The sequence below is a fragment of the Schistocerca serialis genome, chromosome 3 (assembly GCF_023864345.2).
Source record: "Schistocerca serialis cubense isolate TAMUIC-IGC-003099 chromosome 3, iqSchSeri2.2, whole genome shotgun sequence".
Classification (NCBI taxonomy): Eukaryota; Metazoa; Arthropoda; class Insecta; order Orthoptera; family Acrididae; genus Schistocerca; species Schistocerca serialis.
In genome coordinates this window covers 800,278,964-800,306,022 of record NC_064640.1, presented here as the reverse complement: position 1 = coordinate 800,306,022, position 27,059 = coordinate 800,278,964, and the positions used below count along the sequence as shown (strand labels likewise).

General features: G+C 37.7%; 1 protein-coding gene across 1 annotated transcript in view; it reads right to left on the bottom strand.

Annotated features, from left to right (window-relative positions):
* LOC126470642 (autophagy-related protein 101) overlaps positions 1-26,144 on the bottom strand; it is a 31,402-nt gene extending 5,258 nt beyond the window's left edge. Inside the window, exons 1-3 of the mRNA XM_050098624.1 lie at positions 25,737-26,144; positions 21,037-21,198; positions 5,868-6,081 (exon numbers count right to left, since the gene is read on the bottom strand). Of these exons, the coding sequence (XP_049954581.1) occupies positions 5,868-6,081; positions 21,037-21,198; positions 25,737-25,766 (406 nt within the window). The 5' untranslated portion in view covers positions 25,767-26,144. The remainder of the gene's footprint in view (positions 1-5,867; positions 6,082-21,036; positions 21,199-25,736) is intronic.
* Between the last annotated feature and the right edge of the window lie 915 nt (positions 26,145-27,059).

Sequence of the window (27,059 nt, the reverse complement as noted above, 5' to 3'; positions counted from 1 at the left end):
AATGCCAATCTGTGGAAAAAAAGCTGTGGTAGCTATTACAGAGTAAAGTGAAATGATCAACAGCAAACAGTATTTATCACATCACGATTTAAAGGAGAAGATGAAGTAATCACAAAGATTTCAAAAGGATCCATTTTACTGTACCAGACTAGCTGGTTTTATTTGAAACAAACGCTCTGTTTCATTGACAACTGAGTACTTTTGCTTTCCTTCAGGCATTGTCAAGCAATTTGGTGACAAAAATTGTAACAAGTTATGGGCAGCTTTGAACAAACAAGAAATAACAAACATACATTCCCCAGTTACATTTACTACACACAAAATGTGTAATATGCTTCCATTTGTCAGAAACACTGGGCTGACTTACACAATGATGTGGCAAGATGCTGACAAGAATTTCACGTAAAGTTTCAATACAATTGCAGACTGCAAATTATACATACAACTCTCATTTTCAACAACATTCTTTAACCAATATACCACCTGCATTATTTATAACATACATAGCCTTTATGCAATGATTATTTTAGTTGTGTCATTGACTTGGCACAAGCCACAATAGATCATCATCTTCCCATTGCATTCTAACATTTACATTTTTAATCCATACAATGTATCACCCTCGGAATATTCATGTTATAATGCCAAATATAGTATTTGAGAATTTTGTAATATATTCAAGTACTTCATAGTCTGGTATTTCAGTTATCCATCACTGAGCTATTTACAACATATGACAGTTCAGTTCAAGAGTATCATTAGTATTTTCCTTCTATCAATGACATAGTATCAACTTTCTTATACAATTCTGAAGTTAGCTCAAAGAAAAAGCCTTAGGGCATTATTGGCTGGTAGACAATGGCACCTTTATTCCATGAACTGTGACTGCTTTGCCTTCAATGTATCTGTCCAGTGTATGTGACTACAAGTTCATGTACAGTTCAGTGGCGTGTTTGTGTTGTCGTTGACAAACAGAGAAGATGAGTGTTAAACCAAGTGCCAGAGCTTTGACTAATACTTCTCGTCTAAATAGCATCAAGACTTAACATCACCAATCATGGCGTCACTTGATCTCATTCTATAAAACACTGCAGAGAGGTTTGGAAGAACACTCATGACATTGACACAAACGCCTGGTGATGAGAAACTGTATATCACCACCTCTCCTCCCTTGCCAGCCAAATAATGGTGATTTCTTCCATCACCAGGATTCAAATGCAGAAGCATTTGTTCACAACCTCAGCAACAAAGGCAGGTAGCAGTTAGCTGCATTTTTTGCTTATAGCATTCCCGATCACACTGGTTTCATTTCAGCCACAATTCTGCACATGTATTCAATATGAATACATTTCTTTGGTTACCAAACAATGGAAAATATAGGATGGAACATAGCAACTGTGTGTGTGTGTGTGTGTGGGGGGGGGGGGGGGGGGGGTTTCAATGAAGGCCTAGTTAACCGAAAGCTCACTTTCTAACAGTCTTTTTGTTATGCCTACCTGCAACTCAGTATCTCTGCTATACGGTGCGTATCAAGTATCCTTTCCATAATATTATTTCTTTGGATATACATTTTCTGGGTGATTAACACTAAACTTGCTCATGTCAAGTGTCTATATAACCAAGCCCCCTCCCCTTTTTACCAGCAGCCTTTTCAAACATATGGTAAGTATCGGAAAACTTTTCCATGTATGTTTGAAGACTGATTGTTTACCACAACCTATATGATATTGTGAACCGCCTGTCAGCTGCACCACAACACTTTGTACATAAGACCCCTATTTTCTCTAAAGAATGCTCTTCTTCCAGCACTCCATCACAAAACCAATTAACGGTATTTTGTGGTTACCTGTGGTCAGTTGTATGGTGCACAATAAAGTGTTAATATCTGTATTAATTTCTTAAACTGATATGCAAATACATTAATGTACTTTAATGGGAAGGCCAAAAACATAAGAAACCATCCCAGAATTATCTCCTACAGATTCACAAAAACCATGGAACACATGTCAGATTTCAAACCATACTACTCCAGTGTTTATGTCACTACATCACTTTGCTTTGTAGGAAAGCTGGAAGATTTTATTCAAATTCAGTACTTCACACAGCAATTAACTTCTCTATAACAAACAACGTAACTCTTATCTACTGTCTGAAATCATTTTATTTACTTCAATATAATTCATCCTTATGTGTAGCTGTCATCTATCAAACCTAAAGAAAATGTACACCAGCCCATGTGTACTACACTGCTATTTCAAAAACAAACACTAAAATAAACTGATGAAATTGTAAAACAACAGTTCACTATCAATTGTATGGTTACTGAATAAGCTGCCTGCCTAAGCATCAGGAGGCTTCCAGCAGTTAAGACTGAATTACAGCCTTTACTTCATCTACTACACACATCACCGTTACTACTAGTGCTTAGCTGCAAGTACTCAATAAAATAACAAAACATCTTTTTTCATATCCATCAACCAAATATCGAAACCTAATTATTGGAATGTAGATATATGACCACATTTTTTTCCAATGGAATGTGCACAGAAATTTAAATTTTTTATGTCAGGCACACAAATTATAATCAGTTCCTATTCATGTCATGTATGTTTCACTGAACTTTATTGATTGGAAAGTGTATAAAAGAGGGTCACATATGGGAATCTCAAGGCTCATTATGAAATAGAAAAAGACAACTGGCTGTGGAGAATCTGCAGATATTACAGTTTTAATGTACTTACTAACGAGAGAAAGTTGCTATCAAGATTATGAACAACTCTGGAGTTGGGGATGACCTACCTACACATGCCAAGAATACGAAGCACTGAAGAGACTTTTACATCATCATATATGTAAACAGCATGAAGTCGTCAAAGCAGATCAACAAAGTTGCTGAGGATGTGGGGGCCGTGGCCGTGGCAGGAGCAGCATCGTGTGCAAGGTGTTGGGCAGCTGAGGTGGAGCCTGCAGCACATGCATCATGTGCTGAGGCTACAAGGGGCCAGCAACAGGCACACAGATGGGGGCATGGACAGGTGCATGGGGAGCCCCTGCCTGCTGGCAGCCAAGAACATATACAGGGTGATTCAAAAAGAATACCACAACTTTAGGAATTTAAAACTCTGCAACGACAAAAGGCAGAGCTAAGCACTATCTGTCAGCGAATTAAGGGAGCTATAAAGTTTCATTTAGTTGTACATTTGTTCGCTTGAGGAGCTGTTGACTAGGCGTCAGCGTCAGTTGATGCTAAGACGGCGACCGCTCAACAGAAAGCTTTTTGTGTTATTGAGTACGGCAGAAGTGAATCGACAACAGTTGTTCAGCGTGCATTTCGAACGAAGTATGGTGTTAAACCTCCTGATAGGTGGTGTATTAAACGTTGGTATAAACAGTTTACAGAGAATGGGTGTTTGTGCAAAGGGAAAAGTTCTGGACGGCCGATAACGAGTGATGAAAATGTAGCACGCATCCAGCAAGCATTTGTTCGCAGCCCAGGAAAATCGACTCACAGAGCTAGCAGAGAGCTGCAAATTCCACAATCAACTGTATGGAGAGTCCTACGAAAAAGGTTAGTTATGAAACCTTATCGTCTGAAATTGGTTCAAGCACTGTCTGTTGCTGATAAGATTAAAAGAATCGATTTCTGTGATTTTATCCTTGTTCAAATGGAAACAGATGAATCTTTCGTTTCAAAGATTGTGTTTAGTGATGAAGCAACTTTCCACACTAACAGGAAAGTCAACCGTCACAATGTCTGTATATGGGGCACTGAGAATCCGCGGGAAACAACTCAGTATGAACGTGACTCGCCTAAGGTGAACGTTTTCTGTGCCATTTCAGCCAATAAAGTTTTTGGTCCCTTTTTCTTCGAAGGTGCTACTGTAACTGGACTACAGTATCTGGAGATGTTAGAGAATTGGCTGTTCCCTCAGCTCGAACAAGAAGCACAACAATTCATATTTCAGCAGGATGGAGCGCCACCACATTGGCACTTATCTGTTGATATTGCTCGAGTGTCTGGAGGGGGCCATATTGAACATCTCTGAACTTGTTTTTGAGTGAAAAAAAACCTTTTTAAATACTCTTTGTAACGATGTATAACAGAAGGTTACATTATGTTTCTTTCATTAAATACACATTTTTAAAGTTGTGGTATTCTTTTTGAATCACCCTGTATAATGTGCAAACCAGCTCCTGCAGATGCTTATAAACAGGGGGCTTCAATTGCCAACCAGAGGTGTGGGTGGTGTATGTCAAGCCGCCATAGATGTCCGAGTTGGAGGTGTACAGGATGGCGCCATCAATAGATGGCAACCGTGTGGTGACCGCGCACAAGAAACCGCTGTCGAGTGATGCCCGGAACTACAAGCACATCTGCACACTGAGCTGCTTGTCATCTAGTATTCCAGGCACACAAAATCTCTTCAAGATCTTTTACCAATCAATGTCAACACACAGTTTTGCCTTTAGATTTTCATTATTATACTTTGTGAGAATGTTCCTAAGTATGAACCTTTGTCTTTTTAAGACACATTCATTTCCTGACATTAGAATCTGGTACCCCACAAATGATAATGTTTTTATGCAATATACATTTGTGATTTTCCCACCCTTGCCTTATTTACTGTTACGATTCATTATTTCACTACCTCTAATGTTAAATTTGAGGGTTACTTCACAGCAGATCTCCATTGTTTCAATGTTCATTTAAAGTCATTGGCAGAAATGTAAAGGACAGCATACACACTTTACAGTAATTGCAGTCTGCTATTACTCATACTTTTGCCGAGCTAGTTCTCAAATTCAACATTACAGTAGAAACAATAATTACTCATAACTGTAATAGACCACACAGTTGTCTAAGTATCTGAACAATGTATAAATTTTCTGGACATATTCTACAGTCTAGTTTTGATATGTACCGTTTTTATGAGAGTTCATTATATGGGTTAAATTACTTCTCATGTATCTCTTTTCGACCCAGTTACGAGCCTCCTCAAGATCTAAAATTAGAAACAGAGGATAAATTAATCTGAAGCTGCTCCAGATGTGTCATTATAAATATGGCATTTTACAATTGATCCTCTTCCTCTTTTATAAATCGACAATTATTCTCCTCCAAGTGTCTCTTCTATTATTTTTAAAGCTTTCCAAAATGACTGTTTACGGGTAATGGAATTTTGTTAAAGTAAATCAGGCAGAGCTGACTACATTAGGAAATGAGACACTAAAAGCGGCCAATGAGTTTTACTATATGGGCATTAAAGTAACTGACAATGGAGAAGTAGAGTGTACGTAAAATGCTGACTAACAATGGCAAAAAAAAGTTTCTGAAAGAGAGAGATTTGTTAACATTGAATATAAATTACAGTCATACAACAACTTTTCTGGAGGTATTGGTTTGGATTGTAGCCTTGTACAGAAGTGAAAAATGGACAATAAGTAATTCAGACAACGGTGCTGCACCAGAATAATAAAAAGTTGATGGGCAGATTGAGTAACTATTGAGGATGTAGTAAATGAAACTGGGGAAAAAAGAAATTAGTGGCTCACCTTGAATGAAAGACGGTAACAGTTGATAGGACACATCCTGAGACATCATGGAATCATCAGTTTGATAATTGAAGAAAGAAAGAAAGAAAGAAAGAAAGAGAGAGGGAGGGGGGGGGGCGCATGCACCTGCAGGTGCAGGAGGGGGGAAAAGGGGGGAGGGGTAAGAAATGTAGAGAGAGACCGAATATTGACTACAGTAAGCAGGTTCAAATGGATGTAGATTACAGTAGTTACACAGACATGAAGAGGTTTGCACAGGAGACAATAGCATGAGAACAACAACAACAAATATGACAAAGATATCCTATGCTCACCCTGTTCATTGTTAAGTTTTATAAGTTCTAGCCTTATAGTCCAAACTTCCCAAGGTATACACTCTGTCTGGAAAGGCCACCGATTCTTTTTCTTCTGGAAAAACTCTAACGAAATTTGTCCTGAGCTTGGGCCATCATTTCCACGCAGGGCTTCTGAAAACTCTGAAATTTCTCTCTTTAGAGTACGATCAAGGTTGTCAGATGAACAACAAACCTGAAAATTGAAAACTGATGTTAAACATGAATACAGACAGAAGATCAAAAAAAATATAAAAACAAGAATGGTAATGTCTTTTTCATCTTTAATTAATAATACAGAGCATCTTTCCTGATTATATGCCTATTTCCCCATCTCAAACAACAGACAGGAATGACATCATATAAACCGAGCCAAAGCAAACATTTCTATTTTGCTCATTTTTAATACATTTATTTCCCACAAAAACTATTGTCCTGCATTTGTACTCACAGATGACCCAAACACATAAGCTATAAAATGATACAGAAACATATCTAGTCCATTTTAATACTTTAGTTGAAGTTTTTCAGCCATCACATTACAAGCTCTGTAGTGAAATTTGAAGCCAATAATGTACAGACAATAAGCTAGCTGATTACAGTGCAATCTGAGTTACAACCTACAGTGTGCAGCATAAAACTAAAGTTCTTTCAATAAAATGCAGTGGAATGTTACTAGTATTCAGAATGTAGTTACATCCTTACAAAACAAAGCCTGTGTAAATTTTTTGCAGAACTTTTGGTATCATGACAGTTAACCAATAAAGTTAGTCAACAACATTAAGACTATTTCAGTGTACCAATTATCTTTATTTGTTTTAACACACAGCAAAATTACTTCAAAAACAATTGTATTAGTACCACCCACAACTATAACAATTGCACCCAGCCACTCCTGCTCTTTAACAGTAATTTGTGGAATGAAGCAGCGAACTGCTGAAGTGTTTCCCTTGCCTGCAAAAGAATAAACATAATAGCCAGCAAAACAACATGTTCATATGCCCAACTACGCGAATAGTGCGAAATCTGAAGCACTGATAGCAGGGTGCATATCAAATATAAAACAGTAAGATCTTAGAAATTAAGTTGCATGATTAAATACCAATGGCAGGAAGAAGGGTTATTCTGAGGTATTCAAGATGTTAATCTGGAAGTTTACGAAGCAGCATAAAATAAATATCATAGAAGGGTGCAAAGATTTCAGTGGGTGGCAAACTCAAGAACAGGCAGTTCTAATCACTATAAAGATCTTTCAAAACTGGAACAGAAAAGAACCTTGCAAAAAATTACAATTTGCCAATGATAAGTATCTCTCTGATAATGTTTAACTTCAAAAATCCTGTAAAATGGCAAAAAAATTCTCATAGTTGAAATAAATAACCATTGTCATCTGCTGCATATAGAATGAATTCTGTCTATCTTTGTGTTGAAGAACATGATGCCTTCCAAAGTGTACTGGCTTGTTTTTCTTCAGGATTATTATGATACATATATCCACACATCATAACTGGTTACAGAAACACATCATATCCATTAGTAATTTTAATACATTAACTCATGGCATGTTCCCATTTTCACAGCTTTTTGTTCGGAAATCAAGAATTATTGTACCCTTGGGTACCACCATATGGAGATGACTATGTGTAATTCAGAAACACTGTCACATAATGAGCACAGAAAGCTGTTGAACAATTTTAGTAACTGTACCAATGTTGAATTTTATGACAACAGAGGTGTGACACTGGGATCATCTTCCTAAAATACTTTAACTACCCAATTGCGTAGCAACTTCAGCACACAACTGCTGAAAAGTCACCTAAGTTTGAAACAAATACCTATGACTGTATTATTTCTTTTGTTGTTTACAAAATGCCACAATACAGCATTGCTCCCAACTAAATTATACAAAAAGTTGTTTTTAATAACGAAGTCATTTTCAGATGTCAACTCATCCTGCTTTTGCGAGAATAAATGATTCCTAAAAGTAAGGAGAGAACTATGGGGATACCAATTTGATGCATCAAAAGATGCATATTCAGTTTACATTTTTAAAAAAAGTTGGCTTCCAAACAAGGAAGCAATCAAATTTGAATTGACAGGTTTAGACAATGCATGTAGTGATAAGTGAGGTTATTTTTTTAATTCTTTGACTCATGTATAATGGATTAACACATGCCTAGGTCCTGTTCTCAGGTGCACTGAACATGTTAGGGTGTGCAGCCATGGAGACCCTGGTGTGTTCCTAATGCATTAAGACATGCTTCCACTCGTGTACCTGTATGCTCTGGGCATGTTAAAACACAGAGCCATATAGCCACACTGAGTGTCAAATAGCTTTTCAACATTTGGCCTGCTCAGTCAGAGTCTGTGCACAACGATATTAATGTAAAAACTCATTGATTGTGATCACAGCAACAACTTTTGACAGAATCCTGAAGTAATAGTTCTGAGCCATGTCTATGAACTGATATAACGTCCACCTGCTTCAACAAGAGATGAAAGTTCTTGAGAATCTGAAGTGTCTCAAAGTGCAAGCAAAATATTTGGGAAAAAAGTATGCTTTAGCAACAGGTTTGACTATGACAAATTCATCCATTTGTGCATGTGTTTGATGACTCAGCTTCAGACAAGTTCATATTATGACAATACTGCATCATCCTACTCTTTTTCCTGATATTTTATTAGAAAGTATGATGAAATTTGTAGCACACAAAGCCAATAGATTATATTTTCATACCAAGGCAAATACCAAAGTATCCCTGCATTTTAGATAGTCATGGTGGAAATATGGCATTTGAAGAAGTTATTTCCCCACTGCATTTGTCTGCTTATGATCCTTATGAAAAGCTGAAAATTAGTCGAGACACATTCTCTTAAAAACTGCAGTTTTCAATTTAATTACACCCATCTACATCTACATCCATACTCCGCAAGCCACCTGACGGTGTGTGGCGAAGGGAACCCTGAGTACCTCTATCGGTTCTCCCTTGTATTCCAGTCTCGTATTGTTCGTGGAAAGGATTGTCGGTATGCTTCTGTGTGGGCTCTAATCTCTCTGATTTTATCCTCATGGTCTCTTCGTGAGATATACGTAGGAGGGAACAATATACTGCTTGACTCCTCGGTGAAGGTATGTTCTCGAAACTTTAACAAAAGCCCGTACCGAGCTACTGCGTGTCTCTCCTGCAGAGTCTTCCACTGGAGTTTATCTATCATCTCCGTAACGCTTTCGCAATTACTAAATGATCCTGTAACGAAGCACACTGCTCTCCGTTGGATCTTCTCTATCTCTTCTATCAACCCTATCTGGTACGGATCCCACACTGCTGAGCAGTATTCAAGCAGTGGGCGAACAAGCGTACTGTAACCTACTTCCTTTGTTTTCGGATTGCATTTCCTTAGGATTCTTCCAATGAATCTCAGTCTGGCATCTGCTTTACCGATGATCAACTTTATATGATCATTCCATTTTAAATCACTCCTAATGCGTACTCCCAGATAATTTATGGAATTAACTGCTTCCAGTTGCTGACCTGCTATTTTGTAGCTAAATGATAAGGGATCTATCTTTCTATGTATTCACAGCACATTACACTTGTCTACATTGAGATTCAATTGCCATTCCCTGCACCATGCGTCAATTAGTTGCAGATCCTCCTGCATTTCAGTACAATTTTCCATTGTTACGACCTCTCGATACACCACAGCATCATCTGCAAAAAGCCTCAGTGAACTTCCGATGTCATCCACAAGGTCATTTATGTATATTGTGAATAGCAACGGTCCTATGACACTCCCCTGCGGCACACCTGAAATCACTCTTACTTCAGAAGACTTCTCTCCACTGAGAATGACATGCTGCGTTCTGTTATCTAGGAACTCTTCAATCCAATCACACAATTGGTCTGATAGTCCATATGCTCTTACTTTGTTCATTAAACGACTGTGGGGAACTGTATCGAACGCCTTGCGGAAGTCAAGAAACACGGCATCTACCTGGGAACCCGTGTCTATGGCCCTCTGAGTCTCGTGGACGAATAGCACGAGCTGGGTTTCACACGACCGTCTTTTTCGAAACCCATGCTGATTCCTACAGAGTAGATTTCTAGTCTCCAGAAAAGTCATTATACTCGAACATAATATGTGTCCCAGAGATCATTTTTAATTGATTTTGAGAATGCTTCATTTTAGTGACAACTCTTCCACAAATTAAGGAGACCTGCTATTCTACACTAGAATTTCACAATGTATTTCACCCATATAAAAAACACTGCAGCAATGAAAGTCTGTCATTGTTCAAAGGGCAATTATCTTTCAAACAGTACACATCATCCAAAAGAAGTAGGTATGGAATACAAAACATTTGTGCTGTACAACTGTTGGACAAGTTATATCATTGATCTGGCTTCCACAATTTGGAGAAATTTGCCAACATAGTGGTAACACTCATGGAGCCATATTTCAAATGAGAACACTCACTTTAAGTTGACAATTGGCATTCAAACCTAAAGTTGGTCCCCTGACTTCCTAACTATGAGACAACCACATCTGGCACTTTTTGTATGAATGGGCATTACTGATGTAATGCTTGTCACAAAGTGCTATAATAAAAGTAATATTGTTACTGACTACCTGTAATACCACAAAAATGTGAGACAGCAGAAACCAACAGAAAGACTGGTGCAACAAATGAGAAACCATACTGTGTTGTTGTTTACAAATCAAGTATGGGGACAGTTGACCATATTGACACATTGCTACGTTCTCTCAAATTAGCGGGGATGTGACACATGAAGTTCTTTCCCCACTTACAGGACCTGTAAGATTCACCTGCACACGCTCTCCACAAGGGTACAAACAGAGTGAAAATGGCCAATAGCATAGTTTCATGTGTCTCTACTACACAATGTGTTTAAGCTTATGCCACAGCACAAAAGAAAGGTGGTAGAAGAAAATACCTGGTGGTTATAATTAAACACAGTGTTCTGAGTGGTGCAAGGTAGGCTGTATGTCTCACAAGTTGCTGAAACATCGTACATATGTTCATTAATCAGTGTGCTCATGGAGTGTGCTGAAAAAAATAATAGTTCCACTTTCCACCGGCTGGAGAAAATATGGCACTCTAAACAGGCACATGTGAAATGTTTGTGTTTTAAACAACAGTAGGCTGTTTGTCACTTGGCGACATTAGTTGATTTTTTTATGAAATGACTGTTGGTGTAAACAGTCAATAAGATTGAAGTTTTTATAAGAAACGCAATGGCTATTGAGAAGAAAAAACATGCACTGCAGGTAAAGGTTTATCAGAACAGCAGCAACATTAGTAGGAATATCACTGACAGAAACAGCTGTGAAGATGCCCCATGTCAATAAATGGGATAAAGAATATGATCAAGAAATCTGGAGAAACAGTTGAATTGGGGAGATCACTAGGGAGAAGGAGGTGGCTCATTCCCATGGCAGTAGTTGAAGCTGCTACAGCTATAGCTAACCGCACAGCCCATGCCTCATTCTGCAGCCAGTACTCAAGCTGTGTCACAGGAACTGGGAATTGTTTCCACTTTGGTCAACAGATCAGAAGATTTTGTGGCGCATTTTATACTGGTATGGCATTCAGAACATCTACCAAATGAAATCCCAAGATAGGTTACAACACCATGACTTGGCCCTTCGCTCTTTTGGCACACATGGAAGTGGATGACATGTGGCCAGGGAAGATTCTTTGTACAGGCAAGGCCCATTTAACTCTGCATGGTGCCGTGAATGCACAGAACTGAACTGTCACATGTGGGGATTTACTCCGCCACATGTTGTGCAAGAACATCCACTGCACTCAGCTTATGTGACTCTGTGGTGTAGTTTTGCAAGCTCATTCATTCTCGGTCCATTTTTCTTCGAGAAGGTGACACCTTGCACGCCTGTTAGGTGTACAGCAACATCTGCACACTATAAGGACCTCCTTGTGCAACACATGATTCCAGTTTTGCAAGAACACAACTGTGTTTAAACAGCTATTTTCATGCAAGATGGGGCCACATCATCTCCAGGCAGTTTCAACATATGTGGCCTTCCAGATCCCCTAACCTAAATCCATGTGACTTCTGGTTGTAGGGATCATGTCTAATAGGGGATGTATCCGAACTCTTCCAGATCTGAAAGACATCATATGATGACATATCGCTCTGACTAGACTGAATAATCTGCAAGCAACTGTAGACCGTGTAGTGTTATTAGTGCAGTATGCTGCCAAGCCAGGGACCATACTGAACACATTATAACTCATGACCATATTCTAACAAAAGTGACAGAACCACCATTACCTTATGTTTGATCGTTCCTCCCCTTTTCCTGCAACTAAACCACATTCCAAATGCTTACAGCACCATATTTTCACATGGTGGCAGAAAATGGAACTACTATTTTTTCAGTATACTCCGCAAGCACACTGATTATTGAACATATGCATGTTGTTTCAGCATCCTACAATGTATACAGCCTGCACCACAGCACTCAGAACACCATCAGTTTAATTAGAATCAGCTGGTGCTTTTATAAGAATCCTCTACCATTTATTAGGATATATTTACTATATATTATTGAGAGTGAACACACAAAGAAAGATATGCCAATGTGTGGATGCACAGTTGCTTGAAACAAAGTGCAGTAAGAAATAAGGCCCAAATACAAAACATGCAATAATGAAAAACCAAACAAAAAGGTGCAGTCTTGCACCAAAAATAAAATAAATTTTTAAAACTGCCAGTACTGGACCAAAATAAAACGCATTCACTAGGTAGGCATGCAAAGGGTAGTCATGGTGAGGGACTGTTACATCAAATCGGCTGATGATGTCATTTGGCATGTATCCTACCTCCCTGACCTGGTTCAAGCCACATTCATGTGTCTGTGAATGTTAGAGCAACTTGGTCGAGTACACATTTACAGAATACATTAATATGGTGTTTCTGAATGGCGAAGCTCATGGTAATGGAAGAACTGCTAGTCACCTTTACTAAGACCGTTTTCCACAACGTCCGACTCCATCATGTACTCTTTTTGCCACAATTTATGCAATGGCTTCAAGAAAGTGTACCTTCACCATCATCAGGCATGACTGTGATGCTATGAGAAGCCACCACACACCCAAACTGCAAGAGGCCGTACTGCATCACGTTGAAGAGAATCCGTCAACAAGTACACAAGCAATTTCTTTGGCAGTTAATAAGTGAGTGGAATTATAAAAAAAGTGATGTACTGGGCCACACCTGAGCAATTACTTGCAAAGTAGTTGTGTTACCAACATGTTCTCAAATGGTTGTAGCATGGGAACAGTACATGCCTGGCCATGGTTCCATTTCAAAATATTCTCTACTCACCCCCCTCTAAAAGCCCTTTAAGTGTGTAACTGGAATTTCCGAGCACCCTGCATACACAGAAGGTGTAAGAAGGTATATTGGTATGACATAACTGGCTGCACACCACCCAGGAGAAATGTTCAACCATCTGTCTGCACGTTATTTCCACTGGACACCACTTCGGTGACTTGTGCTCACTTAATCTACCCTGGAAATCCTACTGGGAAAAGGGCACCTAGAGTTTAAAATGGAATCTGAACCACATTTCACTCCTGGTGTATCTTGACATCATTTAGAGCTCAAGGCTAGCATAAAGGCAGACAGAAAAATTCCAGTGTCTGACATTATGGTCTCCAGGTTCGCCCTTTAACACTAGACCACCAAGCCCGACTTACAGAAGACATAAAAGTTATTCAAATGCTTTAAAGAGTTCCCAACTTTGAAATTTCTCTCCAGATGAATTATTACAGTGACAAAAGTATCAACTTTGCAGATTGCAAACACAATCAGTTTTATTATAATTGACTGTTTAATATATGCTGTACAAAAATTAAAAACACAGCATACATTACATAAAATCATCTCTCTCTTATGTGCAACTATTCTTCACAGACTCCAGCAAAAGGTGATCAGTAACCTTGATTATATCAGTTTGAAGGTTGTCTAGGGAGATTTTATTGGGTTTATGAGTTAGGAATGTAATGGTAAATTTTCACATAGTTAACTGGCACATAGAGGTCTTGTCTTGAAAGTGGTTTGTAGACAAACCATTGTCTAGTCATAGACCAACAGAAACAGTTCTATATTTCAGACTCTATGGTGTTAATTTCAAAGTTACAAAAAGAAGGAAAAACCAAGCATCAGTGAGTCAAAGGATGTTCAGTTGCAGACAGCCAAACATTTCCAGTTCAGAAGAAGTGATCTGAAATTAAAGTAACCAGTTGATTAGTTACAACACAGGATGCAACATTCGTGCCTTGAGAACACTGTTTACACAGTTCGCTCATTACTGATAGACAATCAGTCAGCTTGTGAATATGCACACAGATTGCTATAGTCTAAGGACCAAATCACACACAAAATTATCCAACAGCTCTCATGAAACTGATGCAAATGGAGCAAAGTTCTTACTGTGCTTAGCAGAAAATGCCATTGTACTTGAGTGATATTACAGGAAGTCTATACATCCCTTTCTCCTGTAAATGAAGGACTTTTGACCAACAGAAAAACCCTAAACTAACCTGTGACCTGTTTCATTCTTCCATGGGTAATACAGACAGGACTACAAGGAGAAGACTGCATATTCAGAATGAGTTGTTTAGAAGGGACACAACCACTTAAATGAAATATATGACTCTTGTTGTTTTTATTGCTGGTTATTAAAATCCTGACAAAAGCTACTGGAAAGATTTACTTCTTCACAAAAATAATTTTAATGAGCGTGCGAGTTTGTACAGCCAGTCAAGCTGAAGACAAACTTCGGAGTTAGAAACTAAATGAAAACTGATTTTCATCACACTTTAATCATCATGTAACTATATTCACAGACTGCATTTGAGACATTCATTTAATTGATTGTAAATATAATGTACTTGGATAGCTAAAAAATTGACTCACCAAGCAGCAGCAGGAGAAAACACACATAAATGTATTAAAGTTTGCAAGCTTCCGGAGTCAGTGGTTCCTCATTCTGGCGCAAGAGTTGAAGGGGAAGGAAGAGGAGTGAAGAAAGAGGACTGGTGCGGTTTATGAAAAGGGGTAGAGTTCAGAATAGTCACCCAGAACAATGGGTCACGGGAAACTTACTGGACAGGACGAGAAGGAAAGACTGACTGTCGGAGACTGCATCAGATGATTTGAAAACCTGATAGCTTCTACCTGGAAGATGAAGTAATGTGCAGGACAGAGATTACTGCCAAAACATCATGCACGAGTTGGAGTGGAAAGCTAAGTGTATTTTACATTATAAGAGGTGGGAGTGGGGTGACAAAAAGTAGACAGGTCAGAAAGTGAAAGATATAGGAAACTGAAAGGAAGTGAATAGTTACCATGAAGAAACACCAAGACCGAAAAAATTAACGTAAATTAAGCCCAGATGGGTGGCGAGAATCAAGGACTTCTTGTAGTGCCAGTTTCCACCTGCGGAGTTCTGGGAAAATGGTGTCTGGGGGAAGAACCCCGATGGCGGGTGTGGTGGAAACAGGCACCGAGGTTATGACTTATGTTGTACAGCATGCTCTGCAACATGACATTGTGTGTTGCCAGTATAAACCTTCTGCCTATGCCCATTCATATTAATTGATAACTTTGTGGTAGTCATGCCAATGTAAAAGGCTGAACAATGTTTAAATAACAGCTGGTATATGATGTGTCATTTCACAGGTGGCTCTCCCATTGATAGTGTGTGTTTTTATCAGTTACAGGCCTGGTATAGGTAGTGGCAGGAGGGTGCATAGGGCAAGAGGGCTAGGCTTACAGCGGGGACAGTCACAGACATAGGAGCAATAGGGTACAGAGATACATGCAGGAGGAGTGTAGGGTCTAACAAGGATATTGTGGAGATTGGTAGGGTAACAAAAAGATGTTCTAGGTGTGATGGGCAAAATGTCAGACAGAATCGACCTCATTTTAGGGTGCAGTTTAGGAAGTCATAACCTTGCTGAAGTAGCTGATTAATACACTGAAGACCAGTATATTACTGACAGACAAGTGGTGTAATCCTAAGTTGTTTTTTGGAGTGATGAGTAGTTCCAAGATTGGATGTGATGGACTGGAAAATCTGTTTCTGAACTAGGCTGGTGGAGTAATTATATCCAGTGCAGGCTGAGGTGAGAATTGTGGTGTATTAATGTGAAGAGTCTGCATCTGAACAAATATGTTTGCCTCAAATTCTAAGGCTGTGTGAGAGGGAATGTTTGACATGGAAACATTCCCTCCCATACAGCCTTGGCATTTGAGGCAAACATGTTTGTTCAGATGCAGACTCTTTACAGCTATACACCACCATTCTCACTTCAGCCTTCACCGGATGTAATTACACGATCAGCCTAATTCAAAAGCAGATTTTCCAGGTCATCACATCCAGTCCTGGCACTACTCATGCCTCAAAAAAACTTCGGAGTACACCACTTGTCACTTCCAAGGGGAGGCCACAATGTTGGGATCATGGATTTACTTCAGACTTTGTACACCTTTAGTAGGCAATTAAAACAACATAACATGCAAGCAGTAAGGGCACTACTCAGGCAATTCTGAGAAAATCACTAGAGAAGTTTTACATGTATTATGTAACTGATGTAGCTGTGCGAAGATGCCAACCGTAAGAAGTCACTGTGGTCAAGTGGTTAGCCTTGGCATGTTGGAAGAGGTTCGTAGACAAGACAACAGTTGGAGTCCTGATAACACTTTTTAATCTATGTTTTTATTATCACTGGTCGCATTATTTAATTTACGTGACATCTAAGAGGTAATATAGTGGAAAAAAACCACATGCATTTTCATGAAGTTTTAGTGAATTTACTATGTTATTTGCCTATTTACTGTATGTAATTAAATTTTCAAAGATGAAGGACAGACTTTGAGAGCCCATGTCAAACTTAAATAAATAATTATGCGAATAAAGGTTTCTTGAAATTACTGCAACTAGTCACTTTTGTTTTGTTCTTCATTTTTTTTTTATTATTGCATTACCAGTTTCGAACCGCCTCGAGATTCATCATCAGAGGGTACATTTATTAATTCTCTGCAGTACTGTGGGATTTGTGTACGGTGATTAATACCCATTAGTTGGATATAGGTGAACACAGCAATCTGGAAAATATAATGAATGTTTGCCTGTGACGTTAATTGTACTGCAGTGCAATCCAACCAATGGTTATTAATCACTCTACATGACTTCCACATTGCTGCAGACAATTAATAAATGTACCATCTGATGAATCGCTAGGCAGTTCGAATCCGGTAACGGAATAAAAAAAAATTAAAGGAAAAAACAAAAGGTGACTGGTTTCAATAATTACAAGACACCTTTATTCATCAGTCACAGTGTTCCTCATTCATAATGGATAAAAGTTTTAAATAATGCAAATGATGTTATTCATGATCAGTAATATAATGAGTTACAATGTGCCAAATCACAAGAGTAATGCACAATTACTCATCGGACATGCTCACATCATCACACCTTACAGGATGCTACTTATCATGCAGACATGGAAAACAAATTGAAACTTCATGCAAATACACAGTGTCTTTTTTCATTATATTGCCTCTCAAATGCCATATAAATTAATATGACCAGTGATGAAAAAAAAAAAAAAAGATTAATATGCACATTTGAGCAGGAATCTAACGGTTGCCTCATACAAGTTCATCTTTTAAGGTTCTAATGCTTATTACTTGACCACCATGAGCTGTAACAGCCAATATCTACACACATTAGCCATATAAAAGACGCGTAAAACTTCTCTTGCAATTTTCTTGGAATTGCCAGAGTAGTGCACCTCATTACTTGCACATTATGTTGCTTTAATGGCCAACTAAAGATGTACAAAGTTTGAAGTAAATCAGTCATTCCGATGTCATGGCCCCCCTTGTCAGTATTATACTGGTCTTGAGTGTATTAATCAGCTATTTCATGAAGGTTGTGACTTCCTAAAACTGGGCCCTGAAATGAGGTTGATTCTGTCCAACATTTTGCCCATCACACCTAGAACACCTTTTTGTTGCTCTCCCAATATCCACAATATCCTTGTTAGATCTTTCACTCCTCCTGCACCTATCTCTGTACCCTACGGCTTCTACGTCTGTGACAGCCCCCACTGTAAGCCTTGCCCTATACATCCTCATACCACTATCTATCCCCGTGCCACTATCTATACCAGCCGCATAACTGGCAAAACATATACTATCAAAGGGAGAGCGGCCTCTGAAATGACATCGCATACCACCTCTTATTTAAACATTGTTCAGCCTTTTACATTGGCATGACTACCACAAAGTCATGAGTTAATATGAATGGGCATAGGTAGAGGGTATACACTAGTAACACAATACTCTGTTGCAGAGTATGCTGTACAACATAACATTCATAACCTCAGTGCCCGTTTCCACCACACCTGCCATCAGGGTTCTTCCCCCAAGACACCACTTTCTCAGAACTCCGCATGTGGGAACTGGCACTACAACATGACACTGGTTCCCGCCACCCATCTGGGCTTAATTTATGTTAGTTTCTTCAAAGTAACTATTCCTTTCTTCACTCCCTTTCAGTTTTCTATTTCTTTCATTTTCTTACCTGTATTTTTTGCCACCTCCGCCTCCCACCTCTACCACATAAAATGCACTTAGCTTTCCACTCCAACTCATGCACGATGTTTTGGCATTAATCTCTGTCCTGCGCATTAACTTATCTTCCACTTTGAAACTCTCAGGATTTCAAACCATCCGATGCAGTCTTCAACAATCAGTCTTTCCTTCTCCTCCTGTCCGGTAAGTCTCCCCTGACCCAGGGTGCTGGGTGACTATCCTTAACTGTTCCCCTGTTCCTAAACCTCACCAGTCCTTTTCCTTCACCCCTCTTCTTTCCCCTTCGAACCTTGTGCAAGAATAAGAGCCACTGGCTCTGAAAGCTTGCAAATTTTAACACCCTTGTGTGTGTGTGTGAGTTATCCTGCCACTGCTTGGTGAACAAACTTTTTTATCTGTCTAATTACCTTATATTTTCAAAAATTGATTATTTTTGTTGATTAATTTAACTGGTTGGTTAACTAGAGCTGTAAGCTGTTCATTCAATTTGCTTTGAGAGGTATGATGCTTTAACTCTAGGTTAATTCTAGTGCTGCAAGAGAGACGTATACTGCAGCATTAACTATTCAAAATGCCTAAAAGGAACGTATATCGCAGCAGTAACTATTCAAAATGCCTAAAAGGAACTAAGTTCATAAGATTGAATTGTTTTGCTTTAAAGACAAAGTAACAATATCTGACCAACAGTTTTAATCCCTCAGGACATACTACACTTCCACAAAGGTTTCTGCAAAGAACCTGAAAGGGGTGGTTCAATACTGGGAAGCATGTGGCGCAGTTCTTTTTTACCCTTTCAGCATAGTGCAACTTTGACATTTGCCTTTACTTTGAGATACTGAGAATTAAAGAAAAAAGTTTCTGCTAATAAAAGATCAGACGTACAATGTTTCTGGGCAATCATATTGGTATATCAATGAAAAGAACAACTCACCAGGAATCTGCCGACCTATTTTCATTTGCTTGTAAGCCACAAATTTCACAATATGAATTTCATTGGTACTGTGAAAGCACACAGTTTTAAAAATGGGACTCTCCAAAGGTCAGAGGAAGACAAGGGCACACCACTGCCAATATGATTAGGACTAGTAAGGCACTAGACTGCTCAACCCAATCTTCAGTGTCAGTAAAGTTGCATCAACTCATTAAAAATTTTTTCTGCTTCGTGTGTTCTCTTTACACTATCCTATTTAGCAATATTATTTCAAAGTTTCAGTTTAATCTCTGTTAGAGCTCTGTGAGAGGTATTCACCACAGTCGCACACGAAAGGACCAATCTATTAAAAATAGTGCTACCTTGTGTGACTTAACTGAACCAAGCACCCACGAGAAAGTTCCAGCAAACAATAAAGGCTTGTTTCTATAATCACTGAATAATTTCTGGTACTTCTATTTCAAAAGTTCATTCTGTATCCTTTTGTATTAAGAAATATCTTAAAAATCAATCTTTTGAGATTAGACCTTTCTGCTGTGTAATACATAAGCTGTCATCATGCCATTAAAATCTCAGAAACTTATACTCACTTTTCAAAATCATTTTGTCCTATAAATAGTTAAGAGGCCACTACTAAATATATACAAATATCCGGAGAATAACAATACTTCTCTTAATCCTGAAAAATCCACTTTTTCCCAACTGAAACCATTTCTAAATGACAAAGTTCATAATGCAATATAACTATTCTAAGACAGTAGTTTAAGTAACTGCGTTCAAGAAAACAGGTACTTACAAAGTTTTAGAGGTGGTCAGAGGAAGTTTAAACATTTTTCTTTTGAAGTGCTCTGTGCAACAAGTACTATGTAAATGGAAAGATGACTTAGAATAATAAGCTGCAAGACAGGACAAAAATATGTGGGATAATTTATGAGAAAATTCTCATTTCAAAATCAATTCATACCAAAACTGCTGATAATTACATCTTCTTACTGCCCCCCCCCCCCCCCAACACACACACGTTACGTTATTGATGAAGTAAACTCCAGATGAAGGGTAAGTAAATGCTCTTTTTTATCTACAGTATGCAACAGTATTTGTTGGCAACTGTTCAATAGTTGTCAAAACATTATTTGCAGTTTCTGCTACTAAGGAGTGTGTGTCACTTCAGTAAACATCCAAATTACATCACTTATTTTAAATGTGAATGTTTTGTTATACATGATAGTGAACTGATAAAGGATACATTTCATAGCAAGATCCTTCTCAAGTCCAATTTGAAGTGGCACATACATATTACTTTCACAAAGAAGCTATGTCACTCTTGATTATATCTTACCCAGAAGCTGGAAATCAATACATTTTGATCATGAAAAATTTCAGCAGTTACTAACACCAGCTCTTTACCTTTCTTATCAAAGTGTCAAAATGTTGCTCCAATAGTGCTCAATTTATATTTCGTTTGCAAATAAATGTATGTTCCAACTGCAGATGGTATGAAATTGATAATGAAATAAAGTCCACAACAAATTAAAAGTTCATTATTTCAAATACTTACATATGTAAAATCAATGAAATCACAGTCCACATCACAGTAGCCGACAGTGCCTACTGAGTAACTACCTTCTTGCTTATATCGAAATTTACCCAATGATCGGTGGAAAAGTACTGTGTGAAAAAGACTTGCTACAGCTTCATCAACTTGTCTGCCCTCTACAGTCTGCCAAAAGAAAATTAATCATTAATCTAGAGCCCATTATTTCCTCTTCATTGCCTATAAGAAGCACCAAAACCATTTCTCTACTTTACATGACTAATAAAAATACTGAATGAAAAACGAAAGTCTTTGCAGAACAAATTAATTTATATTTTACCTTCACATAGTGACAATTAAGAAACTACTACTAAGTTATAGCAAGAATTTGAGTATAAACATTGAATCTGGATGTTTTTCTGTTGCGGATAACACACTTATCAGCATTACAAGATGTAAAATGAATAATTCAGTAAGCCACATCACAACAGTTAACAGTGCTAATGAAATTCTAAAGCCCCAGTTCCAAATATTAGCTCAGGACAGAGTTTTAATCTATCTGGAAGATTCAGCACGATGTACATTCGAGGCAAACTTGAAGATTCAGTCACTAAATATTATCTGCTCATTGGTAATTATTTCTTTTATTGTATGAACCTGGTTTATTCCTTCATCTGGTATTCATTTAGCTCTATTCTTTGCACTTTATTAATTCAGTCTGTTGTCCTCAGTGGAGATTCTTCACATTTCCTAAACAACCTGAGATTGTCCACAATCAGGTATTAACTATTTCTCTATACTGATTTCTTCATATAACCTATTCATCTCTTCCACACAATTTTCGCGTTTTCTCAGTCCTTTTATTTCTGTTATTGTGATTGTTGAAGTAATGGAAAATTTGTTCAGTTACATCTGTCTCTTCTGTTTACTTACATATTTTCCCCTCATTATGTAGCATCTGATTTCAACTCCAGACTGTTTCCATGTTCTCCATTCCCTCTACTTCCCCCACGATAAAATAATGTAGCAACGTATTCTGCTGCACATAGTGCTTGGAGTTTAAACCTTTTGATTTTATTGATCTGTCCAAAATAATTCTTCAGAGATTTTAATGCATGTATACATGTTTTGCATGTATAAATTTTGAGCTCTACATTCTTCATAATTGTTGCCAAAAGAATCATTTTAATAATGGCTAAATTTATAGCAGTGGCAACAGTTGCTATGACACCTGCAAGGGCAATGTATTTAATATTTTGCCATCTTAACTTTTGGTCACGCACACCCACATCAATCCTTGCAGCCTCAACATAAGACAATATTTGTAATACCCACACACTGCTTAATTTATGGGAGAAGAGAGGAAATCTCACTCCAAAAAAATTGTTCAAATGGCTCTGAGCACCAGGGAATCTCACTCCAGCCCATGGTCAATTTATTCAGTGCTAAGTATGCATATCCAATTAAGACTGTCTAAATCAGTGGTTCTGAACCTTCCTCAGGTTCAGTCAGGCATTAGCTAGTAACCCCCCCCCCCCCCCCCCCAAGCATCATCTCCAACTTTAGCACCTATCTAATCTGTAGAATGAAATGCTTTTCTTGGAACACTTATTTTTAAAGTGATGAAAGATGAATGAAATGATATTTAATAGATAGAGAGAGAGAGAGAGAGAGAGAGAGAGAGAGAGAGAGAGAGAGAACAGCACCCCAGACTATATCCTTAATGAACAAACCGAGTTAGCTAACACCCCTTTCCTGAAAAATTTCCAAAAATTATTTTCCACCCTCCATAGCAAATGATATTCTTATGCTTATCTGCAGATCAAGTAGCAAATTTATGTGTTACTACAATTCTCATGATGCTAAATGTAAATAAATAATGTATCCTACTGTCTTACCTATACAGTACTAAAAAAAAAAAAAAAAAAAAAATGGATCAACTATATAATTAATATAACAGTATTTACCACAAAGCTCACACTATCAATGTCTCCCTGTACTAGTGTAAAAGGTGTTTCAGTTGCTTAAGTGAATTTATGAACTTTTTCCAAACATGGGACATCTTCATGATGTCACAAAATACTATAGTATCTTTGTCACTCATATGTTTGTAAGCACTTTGTATTGTATCAAAACATGTGGTGTGTGCTAGAAATCTTTTCTGTGACAAATCTAAAAAGCTCAGCAAGAAAAATTTGTGTGTGCAACAATAAGAATGCAGTGGGAATGAATTCACATCTGTTGGACGAATGTAATGAAAACAAACACTCCAAACCGACATTTCACGTAAGTCACATCCAATGAAAATCTGTAATGCAACCATCTGAGTGGCATGCTTATAATTATGTATTATTTATATTTTAGGACAATTAATATGTAAAAAAAACGTAATGAAAGAATGAAAAGCATCTGAAGATAAATCATAATGATTCAAAACCAGTAATAAAGGAACTGAAAATAAATTTGTGGCTGGTTGCTGCCTTAACACCATCAACATTAATGCTACTAATTGAGAAAAGTAATTATTGATAACTTATATAATCAATATTAAAGACTTACGAAATGGTGATAATAGTAGTGATCTTTTGAAAATAATTTAGTTTTGTGACAAACAATTGAACCATTTAGCTTTTACCCCTCAGAAAATTATATTTTACTCCTCAGGTGGTAATTACCCCGAGGTTGGGAACCATTGGTCTAAATCAGTCGTGGACTGGAGCAGCCTTAAGTGCCGTTCTTCTTCCACAATTGAAGCTGTGTCGAGAGAGTAACAATATTGTGGAAATAGACTTCCATTTCTTTACCCATCAGTAAAGGATATGATTTGGTTTTATTGTGCTCTTTTGCCATCATCAGATCTTTCTCCCAAGAAACTGTAAAGGAGTGTCTTACCACAGTTCTTTTTAATTTACTACTGTTGAGATTTTTAGCAAGAAATTTGATTTTGAAGTTACCATTTGAAAGAGAGACTGTGGGATCAAGTTTGTCACATCATCATCTGATTTGAATTCATACTGTAGAGATGCTCTCTCCATGTGATCATGTTTTTCCATTTTTTTGTCAGCTTACAAAGATAATATGCTTGTTCTATTATCATGTAATGTCTTACTACTGGGATTATGCTGAAGTTTTCCTGAACACAAACATTTCCTTTTGAAGTTCTTCACTATTATTTACTAATCTAACAATGGAAACTTAATATTCCACTACAGCCATATTTGTCACTTAATGTGATGAGCCATATCTCACTATCATTTTTACCTCCAATTGTTTTCTTCTGTTGTGTTACACCATCCATTTCATGTGTTAAATATTCTTTCTTAAATTCCTCAAATTTCATAATATTGTGTAGAAAACTCAAGTTGGACTTAGTGCACTATCACATTTCTGTACTTCTGCATCTTATTAATTGCTTTTGGCTTCTTCAAAACAAGGTGATACGGACTTTACATTTGCCTTTTGATGTGTCATTTTCTGTTATATGACAGGGGCTTAGGTATTGATACTTTTGCTTGCAGCATTGTTGCAAAACTCCTCTTCATAGACTCTGGTCCTGTCCTCTGATATATCCAGAAAATTCACATCAGATGCAAAAAGTAAAATGGTAACATCAGCTGCATAACAGGACTCTGCAGGTTTAACTGCTGACTTATGCAGATACATTCACATTTTTTAAAAGGCATATATTTTAGAATGTGCCTATTTCTTATATAAAATATCTAAAAATTACCAATACGTGTGAAATGGGTATAAGTAGATCAAAGTTCATGAAATCCTACAATAGACCATTTCATCTAAAGCCTGATGTATCAATACTAATTATTCGATCAATATGGAAAAAGCTAAAAAAATCCATTAAAAACTGCATATCCAAAAACGTTATATAATGCAAAATTCATATACTACAAACTTTCAAAATGAGTGCGATACAGTGAATACAGCACATAGACCCACACTTTAGACAAGTACCCAACACATCCATAGAGTTAAATGAGGTTCTGGAAAAGCTGAGATAAGAGGACAGACTGAAGAGAGTATGAAAAAATTTTGAGAAACATATGGTAGAGACTGTTCACAATATTTAAACATGATATTAACTGTCCATTGTGACAACGTAATCAAAAAGCACTGAATTACACTAAATAGCTACGAACTGAAACGCTTTCTTATTCAGTGTAAAATGTCCCTTCACAAAAGTTCATTCCGCAGAATACGAAAATTGATTCACGACATTTTTTTCTTATATTTTTGCGGCGGGGTGTTAGCAAATGCACGCAGAAACAATATTTTCATTTACCTTTCGTACCGTAACAAAAATAACATCACATTCCAACTTGCCACAACTACAGAAAATTGATTTTTTAAATGAAGAAGTTCAACTCATTACCTAACAGTAAACTCAACTTTCTCTAACCGCATGTTAAAATGCCTTTGTCGTTATGCAAACACGTCTAACATATTAATATATTCACCTGGGTTTATTGTCGTGATTCGAATGCAAGAGCAGATACGAAGTAAAAAGAAGACGTAATGACCGGCGCAATTAACACAGCCGGTACTGAAAATAGGAACGCTTTTTCACAATATTTGTGCCACTGATACAAATTACTTTACACAAAGACGAATTAGCGCATCTACCCTTTTTAAATAGTTCTGTAGTACACTTCAAACCGAAAATGTTTGGTAATTTTCAACAACTATGGGCTAGGACCGTCGTTACTTACCAATTCAAAAGTCTGGGATCTTGCATTCATGTTCTATTTTTGAGAATTTTCGCAACTGATTATTCATGACTATTAATTTTTTTAGCTAGCCGTATTTCCACTTGCTAGCGTGGAACACTTTAAAACCTACTTTGCACTACAAGCGCACACAACAAGCGTTGGATTGTGTCAGCTGTTCTTTGTTTATGTGCAAGAATATAAAGTAGCTTATGTTTTTCTTCGAATATCTATAGCTTTCAGTTCACAACAATTACCGACACTTTCTTCAAACCTTCTTATCGTTTGGAAAAAACACACATGCCGACGGCTAGATACACTGCCACACAAATAGAAATGCATAATATTACTGACGCCGCCCCAGCAAGCTTTCACCACATATCCTCTCCCGGCCCCTCATGCGTTTCTACGTCATGCCAGAGACTCTCATGTATGAAATGAACTCAGTCGATAAGCCAAGCCACGTTATCGATATTTTTGTTCACAATATCGATGCCATTTCGCGTAAACTTGTTTAGGAGCATAAGCGAACCAAGTTCATTCATTCAGATATTCGTAGTCAATGTCGTGTTGTCAGCAGAGAGTAAATGCATGACATGCCATTCAGTTCATTTTTTCCAAATAGGCGTGTAAGAAGACAAAAAGTGTCCGTATTCAAGACAGGCTTCCGAAATTGGGGCTACCATCTTCTGCGCGAAATACAAATCTTCTACTAAGAATATCTGCAAAAAAGATTATTAGTTCAGAAAGTTTAACACCTGCTCAGCTTCGAGGTACCAGTAGCTAGAAGGAAAGAGGATTAGGGTTAAACGTCCCGTTAACGACAAGGTCAGTAGTGGCACAACCCAAGTTCGCATTTCATTACAGTTTTTCATAGGAAGCCACCCAGCATTCATCTAAAGTGATTTAGGAAAAACATTGAAAATCTAAGTCTAGGTAGCCAGACGCAGATTCATATGTCGCTCCTCCCGAATGAGACTCCAGCGTTTTAATTTCGTGAGATATAGAGACGTTTGAATGGGTACGTTGAAGAAAGGATTTATTATGGGTAGGATCTGTCGCAGTCTCGTTGAAGAGACCGTACTGGTATTTTCTAGACCTGATTTATGGCAAGCATAGAAAACCTGCATCAGGGAGGGGATTTCAATCTACTCCTCACTCAAGAAGTCCAATGCATTCATCAATAACATTAATCGTCTATGCAACTCTATCGTAGTCATTAAACAAGTTTATCACAAACTGTTTAGAGCCTCTGAACGAGAGAATTCGATTTAGATTAAAAGAAAATTCTTACTCATCAATAGTCACTAGAAGCTGAGGCTCAAA